The sequence below is a fragment of the Prionailurus viverrinus genome, chromosome B3 (assembly GCF_022837055.1).
Source record: "Prionailurus viverrinus isolate Anna chromosome B3, UM_Priviv_1.0, whole genome shotgun sequence".
NCBI lineage: Eukaryota > Metazoa > Chordata > Mammalia > Carnivora > Felidae > Prionailurus > Prionailurus viverrinus.
Window position 1 is genome coordinate 62,893,820 of NC_062566.1, and position 17,363 is coordinate 62,911,182.

At 34.2% G+C, this 17,363-nt stretch overlaps 1 protein-coding gene across 1 annotated transcript in view; it reads left to right on the forward strand.

Annotated features, from left to right (window-relative positions):
- The window catches only part of DPH6 (diphthamine biosynthesis 6), a 173,236-nt gene that overhangs the window by 124,972 nt on the left and 30,901 nt on the right, over nucleotides 1–17,363 (forward strand). The window contains exon 6 of the mRNA XM_047863765.1: nucleotides 16,901–16,962. Within this exon, the coding sequence (XP_047719721.1) occupies nucleotides 16,901–16,962 (62 nt within the window). The remainder of the gene's footprint in view (nucleotides 1–16,900; nucleotides 16,963–17,363) is intronic.

Sequence of the window (17,363 nt, forward strand, 5' to 3'; positions counted from 1 at the left end):
GCAGTTTATCTATAGAGAAAATTTTAGAAATCATTTGAGGATAAATATATCGTACTGTTGGAATAAGCATATAGTGTGCCAAGATGACCACCTTGAAGGTGGCAGCCTTCATTTGCATATGTAAAAGTTAGTCTCATTACTCCACTACTTGTTAGTTTTTATTAAAATCTGATTTTGGCACAGAGCACAGTAATGAGAAACTTAAACTCAGTTATGGCTTTCAGATTCCATTGGATAGGTAAAAATTTTGTTACTTGCTTATCTTGCCGTTCTCTTTTGGTCTCTTGTTTCCTTCTTGATTTGGGAGCACATCTTTCTTCCCTACTCTGTTACTGTGTATCTTGTCCATAGTGAAATTATTTTTTTTTCTTTTTTTAATTTGAATGTGATCTATACTTTTGGAAGAGGTAACTTAGTGTTAGGGAAGAAAAGAGAAACTGTCCCTGAAACTTTGTTTTCAATACTTAGCAAGTTTTACAATTAATGACAGAAGTTTCTCTTGTGGCCTCTCCTCCCAAAGACTGTGCTTATTTATTTTCCCCAATAGTCTCATGTGACCTTGTTAAAGCTTCATGTAATTCCCAAATAAATTACATTTACTGGTTTGCTTCTATCTAGTATTTTATTGACATTTCCAGATAAGTTTAATAGGATGGAGAGAAACAGTGTTCTCTTTATAGACTCAGTGGGTGATTTGACCTTAGCAGGTTAACCTTATCCTGATGTTGAAGGAAGCTATTCTTAATTAGACTCTATCAGTTTCTCCATTATCACCAAGAGAGCCACTGGTCTGTAATTCTATAAATCTTAATTTGATTGTTTTTTTCTTTCCTACAGAAAAGCGACCATATTAGCAAAGTCGCAATATTTGAAAACAGTTGCTGGTTTTCCAGATACATTGCATATCCTCATCTGTAGCTCAGCCATTTCACACTTTATTTACTTCAGAAACTCTCAGTTGAATACCATCTGGTCATGGTGATTTATTGCTGTGGAATTTCTCAAGTTGCTCTATTATTTTCTCCTAGGAGATTGCTCTCTGTTACTGCCCCACTGATTTTCTCAGAAAGTGCCCTTGGAATAGTCGTTTCCCTCGTATCCTGTACAGACAAGGTCAATGCCAAATAAAACTGAATTAAACTTCTCTGCTGCTTCTTGTCCTCTTACTTGCTGTCTTTGTAGCAAGTCCTCGTCAGTGGAGAGAAAGTCAGCACTTAGTCCAGCCATTCATGTTGGCTGTCTAGCCCGCATGTTACCTTTTGTATTTTTATTTTCCAGATTCTCCCTTTCTTTGACAATATATTTTTGGCATTTAATTCAGAAAAAAAAGTTGCATTAAACAATGTCCTAAATACTTCCAGTGTGTTCGTAAATGTCTATATGGACTTAGTTCTAGTTTTTTGCTTGTTTGTTTTACCCATCCACAAATTTCTCTTTTGACCTTTCAGATAATGACACGGTATATACACCTCTCATTGTCGGCATCCTTATCTGTCTTCCAAGCAGCCTGGATAGTTTTTAAACTCTTTACTTGCCTCTTTCTTAGAGGGCTGCTCACCTTTTTTTTTTCTCTTAGATTTTTAACATATACTTCTTATAGTTTACCCCTTTGGGTTAACATTCAGAGATGCCCATACTAATTAGAACACGAGCTTTAATTGTGCAACCCTCCCAATTGCTGAGTTCCACTCCTACGCATACTCACCTGTGGTAATTCCTGTATGTCATATTAATCTATTTCCTCTTTTGTAACTGCCCAAATAAGCCAAGATAAGGCATATTAATTATTGCTTCTACGCATTGTGCTCTTCTGTCATTCATTTGGATAATAATGGACATAATTAAAAGCATTCATTGCAATAGTCTTCCTAGGAAATAATGGTGAACAGTAAAGGTTAGAAGCAATTTGCATTATTCTTTCATATTCTGTGGTTAACATATCATTTTTTACCTGAACTTTGTTCAAATAATTATTTTGTTTAAAAAGAGTTACTTAATGTGCATTCGAGTGTAGTTTAATTGCTATTAGAAATATATTTCTATCTTTATACAAAATAATTTAGCACAGAATTTTTAAACTTATAACTTAAGTATTGAAACATCAAAAGTTGAGACTTCTGACATTTCCCAAATGTATTGTAAATCACCTACTATTTTAAATTGAGAGGGAAATAAACGAAGATTTAAATATCAAATTCTGAGTATGTGTGGTAGAATCCTTCCTTAAGACTCAAATAGAAATACTGCCAATCCCAAGGTTCATAATCTCTGAATAAAATGCCTTTTGGTCAGTCTCTAAAGGGGAGTAACAGATTATAACCGCAGAGGACATAAATGCTGGTTTTGTTCATTTTATTGCTAACACATTTTTTTTCTGTAGGTGGGGCAGGCTGTTCTAACACTAAGTTACATCCATTACTCTTTGGTGCTGGTATGCATATGTTCTTTGAATTTTTTAATAGATAGAGGTCCTTTCCATCCCAAAGCTACGGTGTGTGTGTTAATATATGTAATATATTGCCTTACAAGAAATATGTACTATATTATAATTCCAAAACCTATCTTTCTACCTTCATCTCAACGAGTAGCTCCAATTTCCTCTATTCTACAAAAATCAAAAATGCACAGAATACAATATTTACAAATAAATAAGATCTTACTTAATGCAGTTGTTATAAAAGTGAGCCCTCTAACATTTATATCTGTGTCAGACAGCTTACGCTAAAACAACTTTCATGATAATATGTAACAGTTAACTGAAAACTCCTGGAAAGTAAGTCCACAAATCTTTTTCTTTGTCTATTTAGTCATATGACTATTTAATAATTATATTGTCCAAGCGGATATTTGTGTTTTGTGCCTTAATACCAGTATGATTCTGTATTTTCCATAGTTGGAAAGTGAGATTCTGTATTTGCCATGGTTGGAAATGTGAGCTGAGCGCCCAACATTTATCAATTAAAATTGCGTGGAGCAAGAATATGTTATAAAGGTTGTAGGGCTTGTCCTCTGATGACTTCTCTTTCAGGTAGATACTATTGTATTGGTTGATGTCTCAAATTTGAACAAATGTGTATAGGTCACAGTCAGTATAAACTTATATAAGAACCATATGAGGTATCACATCTCAAGATATGGGAGCTGAGGTACCGGCTATTATGATTCTCCGGAGTCCCCTTTACTTATTTTTCTTAACAAGTTATTCTTTCACCAGAGAAGTCTTAGGACATATTTTCTTCTGAATTTGATTCCATCTTCTGTCAAGCAAAATTTAGTTCAAGTTCTGGGTAGTTTCAGTCCTGATGTTTTCTTCCTGATTATTCAGAGATTTTTTTGTTAGTGGAGTTTGGAATGGAGAAATGTATTAGGAAATGTATTGGTCAGGGTTCTTCAGAGAAACAGAGCCAATAGGACGTAGAAGGTGATGTATTATGAAGAACTGACTTACATGATTATGGAAGCTGAGAAGTCCCACAATCTGCTGCCTGCAAGTTGAAGACCCAAGAAAACTACAGGTATAATTTAATCCAAGTTGGAAGGCCTGAGAACCAAGGGAGCCAGTGATGTAAATCCAAATCCAAAGGCAGGAGATGTGAGATGTCCCAGTTCAAATACTGAGGCAGGAAAAGGGGAGGAGTAGTGTCTTCCTTCCTCTGTGCCTTGTTCTGCCCAGGCCCTTAGGGGTTGGTTGATGCTCACCCACATGGGGGAGGGCAATCTACTTTACTGAGACCACCGTTCAAACACTGACCTCATCCAGAAAACACCCTCACAGATACACCCAGAAACAATGCTTAATCTGGGGACCTCATGACCCAGTCAAGCCGACACATAAAATTAACCATTGCAGGAAAAAAATGGAAGAATTAGAAGCTAGTGCTCATCTTGCCCAGAATATGTTTGAAAGATTTTGAAGTGAAGATGACCAGATCAGATTTGGACTTTGGACAGCTGACTACAGTGTCAATTAAAGTTTGATACTTTTCGGGGCGCCTGGGTGGCTCAGTCGGTTGGGTGTCCGACTTCAGCTCAGGTGACGATCTCGCGGTCCGTGAGTTCGAGCCCCGCGTCGGGCTCTGGGCTGATGGCTCAGAGCCTGGAGCCTGCTTCCAATTCTGTGTCTCCCTCTCTCTCTGCCCCTCCCCTGTTCATGCTCTGTCTCTCTCTGTCCCAAAAGTAAATAAACGTTAAAAAAAAAAAACATTTGAAGTTTGATATTCCTCAAAGCTCTTTCCTGTGTTTTCTCTTGTCACTTTGCATATTCTCCTTGAGTCATTTCATGTCATAGGATCTATTTCTATATTAGTATTTCTAGCCCAGACCTCTCTGCTAAACTTTAACCCTTTATAATTAATTGCCAATTAGATATCCCTTCTTGGATGATTCACTGGAACCTCAAATACATTTCCAAATTGATTCTACCTTTATTTACCTTCCCAAACATTCTTCTGTTACTGTCCTATATCTGAAGTAAATGGTGCCACCATTTTTGACATTGTCCAGAGTCAGAAACCTGAGAATCATCCTATAGTTCATTAGCAAGTACTATATATCTTACCTATTTTATGTTGCTCTCAAATCTGTTCTTTTCCTTTTGTACCTACTGCCTAGTCAGTTACATACTCTCTTACTACTGCAGCAGCCCCTTTATGTGCCTTCTTACCTTCAGTCTTATTTCCTGCCAAGGAATTATACTGAAGCTAGAGTGATCTTTCTGAAAGTCAAATTAGATCCTGTCATTCCTCTGCTTATCATTTCTCTGTCTTCTCTGTGACCTTACATTCAGGTATAAGTTCTTTAAGATGAAACTCGAGGCCCTAAAGGATCTGGCTTTTGTCTACTTTTTTAACCTCAACTTTTACTCCTTCAAATACTCCCTACTCATATCAAGCTTTCAGTTTCCAGTCCTTACTATGTTAAATAATACTATGAAAGTTTAGGAAGATATTTCTAAATGAAATATTTCAAATTGCTCCCTTAAAAAATATCCCTCTGTTTGAAACCCGTATCGTTTACTTTTGATTCATTTTTTACATGCTAAAACTGTATAATCTTTTCAAAGGTAAAAAAAAGGACCATTTCAGCTATCACCAGCAAGTATTGATTATCATTAACTGCAGAATTATACTTAATATGATTTATTGGTCATTAATTTTATGGATGTCATGGATCTTAAAAGTGAATCCATAAAGTATCTGAGTTTCCTTTATGTTACTTACACTGAGGTAAAATACCAATTAATAGATTTCAGAAAGAAGTTATGTTGAGATGAGTTCTAATACAACCTCTAAGGTAAGGATTTAGTGGTCTAATAGTAGAAATGGAAAATCTAGAAAGTGAAATAACATCCTTCCCCAAATACTCAACTTTCACAATATGTGAGTTTATCTTTACTTTGAAGATCACATAATTAGTCTTTCTTACCTGTTCATTTTTACACAGGTTTAATCATTTTATTTCTAAAATGCTCAATTACTATGGTGTGCTCAAGTGGAGTCTAGGAATAAAAAAAAAAGAAAAGGAAAAAGTTGCATTTACCAACAAAACTGTAGAGCTTTTTAAATGAGATCTACTTGTTCTGGTGGCTGGTGAATCTGGTAGAAATAGGAAGAGATTATTAAGTGTGTGTGTGTGTGTGTGTGTGTGTGTGTGTGTGTGTGTGTTTAGCTTTTGAAGATACATGGGATGCTCCATTCCTGTCTGCACTGAATTTATCAAAAATTATAGGCAGACTAGAAATTGCTTCTCAGAAGGATTATACCTCTTCTAATATCACCTACTGATTTTACAGTAAAAGTCTAGGCTACAAAAGTTGATATGAGAACACAATTCATTTTACTTGACTCTTTTAAAAATAGCATTATCAAACATTTTGTGATGTTTCTTTCATATCGTATATTGGGCTGTCGTGAAGAAATAAACCTCCACTTGCTTTCGTGACAGCAGATAATAAATTGACTGATATAATTCAGTTGAAAATTTGAAAAATGCATTGAAAATAATGGGCCATAACAGTGTAGGGTTAACATTTATTCATAGATGATGCAATTAAATAAAACAGGCATTAACTTCAAGGTCAGTCAGTAAAGTAATAAAATTGAATATTTTAATTGAATTGTAATTGCTTCCCATTGATACATGAAAGTAAAGTAAAATAGATGTCAGCTCTGCAAATTACGGTTCTTCCTCCTAATTAATTTCTTAATTCTGCATGGAGTTATCCAGTGCCTAGGTCTTGTTGTGGGTTTATTCATCCACCCAGCTTCCATCAAGGAATGTCTATAAGACATGATTAAATGGTTAGGGGTCAGGATTTTTAGTAAATGTTTTCTGCACTTTGGAGAAAAATGTGTTAGTAACTGTAAGTAACTTATGTATTTGAGTTCAAATTTACTCTAAATATAACAGCATCCTGGGTTCTATGGAATGTAATTATCTTCTTTATTACTATTGATGTTTCTTGATATTGATATATATATATATTAACATTAATAAATGTAAACATCTCAATCAATAAAAATGTTTTCATATGGTAGATAGATATATTGAGACTTTCATTCTACCACTCACTGATTCAGGAGGTAAATTGAACAGACTATTAAGGTTTGGGGGAAGTGCAGTTTATGTCCATTCATGACCCAGGTTTCACTAGAAAAAAACACCTAAATTGAGTGAATCTAAAAAAGAAACATCTTTTTCAAGGACTGGGATAAGTTGAAACTTTTAGATAAAGTTGAATTTCTTTGAAAAAGCCCGTGAGCCATTGTGGCTTTTTCATAGGCTTTTCATAGTCCCTCAAAGAGTTTTAACATAATACAGTTTTATATAAAATAAAATGGGAACAATGACATTACAAAGATTAGGAGAGAGATTTTCAAATTATACTGAAACTGTACTGGGTCTAGATTCTTGGGTTTATTTAAAGAAAGAGGGGCGCCTGGGTGGCGCAGTCGGTTAAGCGTCCGACTTCAGCCAGGTCACGATCTCGGGGTCCATGAGTTCGAGCCCCGCATCAGGCTCTGGGCTGATGGCTCAGAGCCTGGAGCCTGTTTCCGATTCTGTGTCTCCCTCTCTCTTTGCCCCTCCCCCGTTCATGCTCTGTCTCTCTCTGTCCCAAAAAAAATAAATAAACGTTGAAAAAAAAAATTTTTTTTAAAAATAAAGAAAGAGAAGATTATGCCTTTTGGACTGGCTGCATATACCAGTTAAATGGCTACTGCTGAAAAATTGAAAATGGAATGAATGCGTGTATAAGATGGCTTTAAAAATTACTGATGTATTGTTATCTATTCTTATGCCTTAAAATGACTTTATGTATGGGGCACCTTGCTAGCTCAATCGGTAGAGCATGTGACTCTTGATCTCAGAGTCATGAATTCAAGCCCCATGTTGGATGTGGAGATTACAAGAAAGAAAGGAAGGAAGGAAGGAAGGAAGGAAGGAAGGAAGAAGAAGAAAGAAAAAGAAAGAAAGAAAGAAAGAAAGAAAGAAAGAAAGAAAGAAAAAGAAAGAAAGAAAGAAAAAGGGTGTGTGGGGGGGAGAGAGAGAGAGAGGGAGAGAGAGGAAGGAAGGAATAGATAAAATGATTCTGTGTAATAGAAGATGTAATATTATATAATACAAATATATTGGTACATTAGCATCTTTAGTTGTACTTAGAAATATGGGTGGATTCTTATTGGTAAAAGAAGTAAATTAAACAGAGAAGGTATAATGTTGTCTAACCTTTGTGTTAAATTTTTACTCAAATATTGACTTCATTATTTAAACTGTTTCTCTCTAAACCATTTAAAGCTTAAAAGTTAAAAAATATGTCCAATGATAAATATATTTTTGATGCTAATCTGACCCTGACCTTCCATTCTCAATTATGAAGGACTCAATTATGAAAGATATTCAAGAATGTCAGAATTTTCCATGCATATCACCGAGTTAGAAAATACCCAAACCAAAAATACATGAGATAAAAGACTGACATCCATGAGCTTCATAATTATAGATACGCTAACAGTTTTTTCATGTTAAAGTGATTTATTTCTCCAAATCCTTGTTTTAAAATTATTTTAGTAATAATCTTGTTCCACTTAAGAAGAATTAAATATCATAACGACTGTACATACAATGCTACAATGTTTCTAAATGAGGAAACTTGTGAAAAAATATGTGGAAGTGTAAGAAAATTAAATATTCAAACTTTCATTATATTTATAAAAATAAGTTACAACGAGTTTTCATTTGCATGTAGTTTAATATTTATGGAATCATCAGTGTTCTAGGAAGTAAAGATTTCTTGAGAAGAGTTCTATATCTGAATATATTCTGGCATAGGATGAATAATCGTCCTACCACATCCCTGACTAATATCACCCCACGTGCAATAGGCTCAGCTGATTTAGAAGAGATCTCTGAGACCATGGTGGTTCCAGGCCATTAATTTCTTAAAGAGAGTAGCTTGAATTGCTAGTAATCTCTGGATCTTATCCAAGAAAACATTTTATAAAAACAATCTGAAATTTCATATGGGCATGTCATGTGAGTAGTGATCATGAGGTCCCCAATGATTTGTCACTTTCTAATGAACAGAAAAATGGAAGCAAAGACAGATTGCACTTGGACAGAGTACCCAGCAAAGCATCAGGAGAAAAGGACTGAAGTAGTCATAATCAAGTACAGTGGAATGGGTTAGCCTGACCCAAGTGTGCATGATATACAGTGTTGATTTAAAGTAGTAAGATCCATTCAAGAGAATATGTAGACTATTGTATTGAACCTAGACAAAGAGTTTCATTATAGAATTTAGACATTTTTTGGAAAAGAATGCTAGTCTATTTAAATAACATCGGATCATGAGATAAGAACCTTTAAATCATTGTTCATGCCAAAGAAGCCTACCAAAATCCCCAGACAAAACCTCCGATAAATTTACAATGTGTCTAAGCTATTTATTTCTCAGGTCCTGCCATTCTCTTGCTTTTATATGTCCAGTGAAATCATCTATTGCTTTGTGTATGTGAAATGTTACTGATTGGTTGTTTTCCCTGTGTGAAATGTCTAAAGCATCAGACCATGAATCATAGAACCTATCATGCTCACTAAACATAACATAAACCCCATTACCATACTATAAAGACTTATACATGCAGCTTATTTCATTATTAACTCTAAGAGAAAAGAAATGTAGCTCTTTTATTTTAGCTATTTTATAGCTTTATAGTAATTTTCTACTGTAGTGAAAAGGTCTATAATGTGCTTCAGGAAAATATTTGAAAATCTTATTTAAGGTTTTAAATTTTGATTTATTTTAATATTTTTAGTGCCATACTCCAGGACTAAATAAATTGAAAATATTTCAATGAATAAGGAAAAACTTTAAATAACCAACTAATTTTTGGCAAAATATACTGTGTGATGATCACAGATTCATGTGGAAAAATTATGCCTAGTGTGGCTTATGTTTACAGATTTTACTGACTATTATCTAAAGACAAGCCAAATTACTTTATCCATCATGGAATGCAACAATCTCTGAAATGAGATATAACAGCTATTTTTATAGGTTAACAGTTTAGAGCTGAGGCCTGGTGATTCTATAATGAATTAAACGACTGTAAGAAAAATGGGAAGATGATCAGTTTGATCTTCCAGTGCCTACCTATGTAAAACCATGTCCTCTTGGGGCGCCTGGGTGGCGCAGTCGGTTAAGCATCCGACTTCAGCCAGGTCACGATCTTGCGGTCTGTGAGTTCGAGCCCCGCGTCGGGCTCTGGGCTGATGGCTCAGAGCCTGGAGCCTGTTTCCGATTCTGTGTCTCCCTCTCTCTCTGCCCTTCCCCCGTTCATGCTCTGTCTCTCTCTGTCCCAAAAATAAATAAACGTTGAAAAAAAAAAAAAACATGTCCTCTTAAATTCCCTTCATGACTTTTAGACAGGCATTTATTTATTCCCAGATCCTTACAGAGAAGCAAAATGTCAATTATTAGATTCAATCATGAGAGACTTTTAAAATGATTTTAATGATGTGTAGCCTAGTGCTCAAGTGCTGAGTGAGATAGGTTACATTGTAAGACCAATATGTAAGAATCAAGGGTTTGGAAGGAAAGCTAAAAAGTGACTTCCAGTCATCCTGGCCTTGTACATTCATGCTTTAAAATTTCCACATTCCCATTTCAAGCCCACAGTAATAGATAAAGATATGAAGGAAAAGTATGAAAGGCATAGCTGGGCTAGAAAACATAAACATCTCTGTGAAGTAGAAATGAGTACACATACAAAATGGTAAACAAGACTGAACTGTGGGGCTGTAATACAAAAAGTTAGGAAGCAGGCAAAAGCCCTTAGGAGATCATAATCTTGGGGGGAAACAGAGACTGAAAGTGTCCTGTATGAAGGAGAACCTCAGAGAGATGAAGAAAAATAAAATATTCATTAAAGAAAAAGCAATCAATTAGAAAAACAAATCACATTGGAATAGCAAGAGACTGATATGAAAAGTAACCAATTACAAATATTGGAGGGGCATGTGGGTGGCTCAGAACCTTCTTGGGATTCTCTCTCTCCCTCTCTCTCTGCCCCTCCCCCATTCATTCATTTTCTCTCTCTCTCTCTCTCTCTCTCTCCCTCCCTCCCTCCCTCCCTCTCTGTCTCTCTCTCAAAATAAATAAATAAACATTAAAAAAGAAAAGAAATATTGGAAATGAAGCATACAGTCACTTAAAAAAATAAAAAAAAACTCAGTGGATAGAATAAACTCTAGGTGAGTCAAATCAAAGAGAATGAATGAAGCAGGAAAAATAATTAACCCAAAAGACAACATAGAGGGAGAAAAACAAATTGAAAGAACAATTTAAAAATAGTAAGATAGATTGGGAAAGGGCAATGTTTGTGTAATAGATGTTTCAGAAAAAAAAATAGAAGGCAGAAAAACAGTATTTACAGACATAATGACTGAAAATTTCCTAGACTGGAATAAAAATGTAAATTTTAGAATTGAAAGTGTACATTAGGTGCTATAGGGTATAAATAAAAATAAACTGGGGCACCTAGGTGGCTCAGTCAGTTATGATTCTAACTTCGGCTGAGGTCATAATCTCAGGGCTCCTGAGTTTGAGCCCCACATCAGGCTCCATGCTGACAGCCCAGAGCCTGGTTGGGATTCTAACCCTCTCCCCTCCCCCACTTGCACCTTCTCTCTCTCAAAATAAATAAAAATAAACAAACATACCTTTACACACATTATGTTAACATTATAGTATGTCACAAGTACATTGAAAACTGTACAGTTTAGCACAGAAAAAAAATATGGGAACCACTATTAAGCTGACAGCATAAATCTTATTAGGAACAACTAATTTCTGAAGAAGGAATATATTATAACTAATCTATTATGTAATGATGAAAGTTAAATAGGATATCAGACATCTAAAACCTAAGAGGTTTCACCACTCACAGATCTTCAGTAAAAAAAAAAAAAAAAAAAATTAGTAATAAAGAATGGATTTCAGTTAGAAATAGATTGAATTCCAGGAGAAGTTAATGAGAAACAATTGTGAACATAGACATGGTAGAATATGTTGGCGGGCTTAATTTTTCTTGCCAGAACTGGTGGAAATAAGAATTAACACAATAATAACAACTGAAATGGTAGGGCTTATTTAGTACCAGTGAAAACATGCTCATTTCTCTTAGTCAAAAGGATGCTAAACAAATTGCTAGATTCATATTCTAAGATTCATACTTCTTAGATAATATATTTATTTTATTTAATGTTTATTTATTTTTGAGAGAGAGAGATTGGGGTGGGGAGGGGCAGAGAGAGGGAGAGACAGAATCCGAAGAAGGCTCCAGGCTCTGAACTGCCGGCACAGAGCCCAATGCAGGGCTTGAATTCATGAACCATGAGATCATGACCTGAGCCAAAGTCGGACACTTAACCAACTGAGCCACCCAGGTGCGTCCCAGTTTAGATAATACATTTAGACTTTAAAAATATGGTTTTGAATGTTAAAAATTACAAGTATTTACTGAAAGAGTAGAAATTCAGTCTATAGCTTCCTAATCAGTAGAGAAAGCAAACAGACAAAAATCCTTTCATTATAGCATGAAGCAGAAAAGAGCAAAGGAACAAATTTGTAGAAAGCTTAACAGGAAATCTACAGTAAGATGGTAGAAATCGGTCCAGACATATAACATAAAATGTTAAGAATTTACGATATTTAAACTCCATTCTTTAGAATTGTATTTATAAGATAGGATAAAATTTTTAAAAATCCAATTATATGTAGCTTATAAATGACATCTAAAACAAAAACACATAGAAGATTTGAAAATAAATGATGGAAAAATATATGCCAGTAAAATATTAACAAAATAAAGCTGGTGTCGTAACATTGGTAAATAAGATATAAGATAAAAACCACATATGGAGACATATGGAGATGAATAGGTTGTTACTAATGGATAAAGAAATAATCTTATCAAGAAGTTTTAGAGATTATGAATGTGTATGCACATAACAACATAACTCTCAAATACATAAAGCATAATTTTTTGAGAAACCTCCATAGTGTTCCATAGTAGCTGCACCAATTTGCATTCCCACCAGCAGTGCACAAGGGTTTCTTTTCCTCCACATGCTCACAAACACTTATCTCTTATGTTTTTGATTTTAGCCATTCCAACAGGTGTAAATTAATACCTTATTGTGGTTTTGATTTTCATTTCCATGATGACGAGTGATGTTGAGCATCTTTTCATGTGTCTGTTGGCCATCTGTATGTCTTCTTTGAAAAAAATGTCTATTCGGCTAGCCGCTCATTTAAAAAAAATATTTGTTTATTTTGAGAGAGAGTGAACATGTGCAGGCATATGAGCAGGGGAGGGGCAGAGAGAAAGGGATAGAGAGAGAATCCCAAGCAGGCTCTGCAAATTGCAGAGCCTGATGTGGGGCTTGATCTCATGAATCGTAAGATCAGGACCTGAACTGAAATCAAGAGTCAGATGTTAAACCAACTAAGCCACCCAGGCATCCCAGGTTGTCACCTATTTTTAAATCAGATGATTTGGGGAGAGTTTTAATGTTGTGTAAGTTCTTTATATATTTTGTATATTAACCCCTTACTAGTTATATTATTTGCAAGCATCGTTTCCCATTCATTAGGTTGCCTTTTTGTTTTGTTGATGGTTTCCTTCAGTGTGCAAAAGCTTTTTATTTTGGCATAGTCCCAGTAGTTTGATTTTGCTTTTGTTTTCCTTGCCAAAGGAGACATATCTAGAAATGTGTTTCTATGGCTGATGTCAAAGAAATTGCTACTTGTTTTCTTCTAGGAATTTTATGATTTTGGGTCTCACATATAGGTCTTTAATCCATTTTATTTTTAAGAAAATGGTCCGGTTTCATTCTTTTGCATGTAGCTGTCCAGTTTTCCAGGCACCATTTGTTGGACTGTCTTTTCTCCCATTGTATATGCTTGCCCCCTTTGTCATAGATTAATTGACCATGAATGTGTCAGTTTATTTCTGGGCTCTCCATTCTGTTCATTGATCTATGTATCTGTTTTTGTACCAGTACTAAACTCTTTTGATCATTACAGCTTTGTAGTATATCTTAAAATCTGGGATTGTTACACCTCCAGCTTTGTTCTTCTTTCTTGAGACTGCTTTGGCTATTAAGGGGTCTTTTGTGGTTCCATACAAATTTTAGGATTATCTATTCTAGTTCTGTGAAGAATGTTATTGGTATTTTGATAGGGATTGTATTAAATCTATAAATTGTTTCAGGTAGTGTGTACCTTTTAATAGTATTGTTTCTTCCAATCCATGATCGTGGAATATCTTTCCATTTTTTTTGTCATGTTCAATTTCTTTCATCATTGATTTATATTTTTTTGGAATATAGGTCTTTCACTTCCTTTTGTTAGGCTTATTCCCAGATAGTTTATTCCTTTTGGTGCTATTGTAAATGGGATTATTTTTTTAAATTTCTCTTTCTGCTACAGAATTATTAGTATATAGGAATGCAGCAGATTATTTGTGCGTGTATTTTGTATCCTTTACTAAATCCATTTATCAGTTTTAGCAGGTTCTTGGTGGAGTCTGCAGAGTTTTCTATATATAGCATCATGTCATCTGCAAATAGTGTAAGTTTTACTTCTTCTTTACCAGTCTGGATGTCTTTTATTTCTTTTTCTTACCTGATTGCTGTGTCTAGGACTTCTAGTACTATGTTGAATAAAAGGGAGGAGAGTAAACTTTCTTGTCTTGTCCTAACATTAGAGGAAAAGCTCTGTTTCTTACCACTGAGAATAATGTTAGCTGTGGGGTTTTCATATGTGACTTTTATTTGTTATGTTCCCTCTAAACCTACTTTGTTGAGAGTTTCTATCATAAATGAATCTTATGCTTTGTCAAAGGCTTTTTCTGCATCTTTTGAGATGATCATATAGCTGTTACTGTTTCTCTTGTTAATTTGATGTATCATGTTGATTGATTTGGAAATATTGAACCACCCTTGTATCCTTGGAATAAATCCCACTTGATCATGATGAATGGTTTTCTAATGTATTGTTGGATTCAGTTTGCTAATATTTTGCTGTGGATTTTTGTCTGTGTTCATCGGAGATATTGGCCTGTAGTTTTCTTTTTTTTTTTTTTTTTTGGAATAGTTTGAGAAGAGTAGGTTTTAACTCTTCCTTACATATTTGGTAGAATTCACCTGGGAAACCATCTGGTCCTGATATGGTGCTTACTTTTAACAGTAATCAGAAAATGAAAACTAAAATATCTAAAACAATTATGTGTATATTTTATATATTTCAATGTATATATGTATATTACATATATGTGTATATGTGTGTATATCAGATTAACAAAGATTTAAAATTCTGACACCACTAAATTATTTTCACATTATGTGAAATATGAATTCTATGTCCCTGAAAGTGGAAGTAAAACGGTAATACCTCTTTAGAGAGTAATTTGGCAATATCTAATAGACTTGAAGATTACACACATACGCACACACACACACACATGCATATATACAATAATGTATATAATTATATGTATATATTCTCCTCCGTCATAGTAATTTCAATAAAAGCATATTCACTGCAGCATAAAAAGTACTTGTGGCAAAACAGAAATTAGAAACAACCCTTTGCCCAAGTACCCATCTATCAGAGGTGTATAATTAAATTCTGGTATATCCATATAATGGAATAGAATACAATAGTAAAAATGAATGGACTAGAGCCATAGTAATCAATAGAAGTAAATCTCTTTAACAGTGTGAAACAAAAAAATCAAGTTAAAGATGACATCACTTATGTAAAAATTTAATATACATGAACAATAATAAATATTGTTTGGATACATACATTTACAGTAAAATTATAAAAATGTAATTTTAGAAGAGTGGTTACATTATAGAAGGAATAGGGGATATAGATTAAGAGTAAATATACTGGGACATTCTATTGTGTTGGTGGTGTTTATTTGTTAAAAAAAAATGTTGTGGAGGAAATATGACACGATGTTAATGCTTGTTAAATGTGGGTGGTGATTATACAGGTGTTTCTGTCAAAGCATTTCATTTACTTGTTCATTCTAAATACTGAATTGCTAAGTGGTGGTAGACGTGGAGGAACCAGACAGAGTCAGTGATTGGTTCATCTATGCGTTCACCCATCTTCTTGCAATTTTAATTTTAGTGAATAGACCATCAGAATAAGATTTTTGTGAAGGGAGTTGACTCAGAAAGTCTGCATAGTGCTACTGGTCTGAGTTTTTTTTTTTTGCTTTGAGTTTCACCTAAAAATACTCAGTGGCAGGAGAATCCTCAGTCTTTGCCTGACTTCCCTTCTTCTGATGTGTGATAATAAGAAATATCATGTTACCAAAAAAGGCATCCAACTAGGAGCAGAAAATTATTAATCAGTTTGTGTAATTAATAAGCTAAATAGTTTAATCCCCTAAGAAATAAAAATAACTTATTTAAATGAGGCTAGGCCAATACATATGTTATGGATGTAAATATCTAATTGTATTATGAATGTAATATCTACAATGAATGATTTCATCTATAGCAGCCATTTGGCATGTGACTTTTTCTTCACTGGCAAGTGAGTTTTATTATGTGGGAAGAGTTTATTGCCCATACGTATCTGCCTATACCTTGTCACCTACATAAACTCTACTATATCAGTTGAACATCTCTATCTAAGATTATGCACATGCTGTTGGTACAATAACAATTTTTTCAGAGCTGTCTCTGTCTTTGCTTAGAAAATACATTATTGCACAAGTGGTCATTGAAATGAAATGTCATTTAATTTGATAATGTAACTATTTTTGTCCTTGTTCCTACCCTCCTTTGAGGTGAATTAATTATAAAAGCATAATGGTCTACCACTCTCCTATTTTCTACTCTTACTCTCAAAGTAAGAATTTTAAAGTTTAGATAGAATAGGGACACATAAGAAAATTCTCACTGTTGTCCATCAGTAAAATAATGACAATAATTAAAATACCGAGGACATAAATGACCTTTGAAACGAAACCTGTTTTCCATCCTAATTACAGTTGCTCAAAATGAATTGAAACAATATATCTGGAAGCTGATACAGTGCAATCAAATGATTTGGTATAAAACTTATCTTTCAAGAGCAAGAAAACCAGTTATCCAAGGGGAATAGGAAAATATATTTTACTTTAGGATCAAAGCAATTTGAAATATACACGTACTGGTTTCCTAGGCAAGGAGGGGCAGAGGGTAGGGGAATGCGTCTTTAAACATCCAATCCAATAATTATCTTTATTTTTTTATATTAAATATAACTTATTGTCAAATTGGTTTCCATACTCCAATAGTTAATCTTAAAAAAAAATGTAACCTTTCTTGGCAGGTTTAGATCCAGATAAGCATCTTGGAAAAACCCTGGATCAAATGGAACCTTATCTCTTAGAGGTAAGAATTTATACTATTTCTCAAAATAAAGGCCTCTAAAGGAAGAAAAAATGAGGCCGTCATATGATGATTACAAAATTAATTTTATTTTGGAAAAACTCAGATAACATTCATGATATAGTTTTGTGAAAAAATTAAACTTCTAATGGATATAAAAATGTCTAAAATTAATTATGAAAATCATTACCAGCTTTTGGGTCTGAATAAAACAGTAAGTTATACCAAAAGGAAACTGTCCTGTCAGAAGGTTTCTTTTATTAAAATGGACACTGTATGCTATATAAAAAGTACTATATTCCTAAAGTAGCTGATGGTCTCTGTGATCATATGCTTTTCAATCAGAAATGTGAGTAGGAACTTCCTTCAGATATTATCTAATCTAACCTCTTCTCTTTTACCAA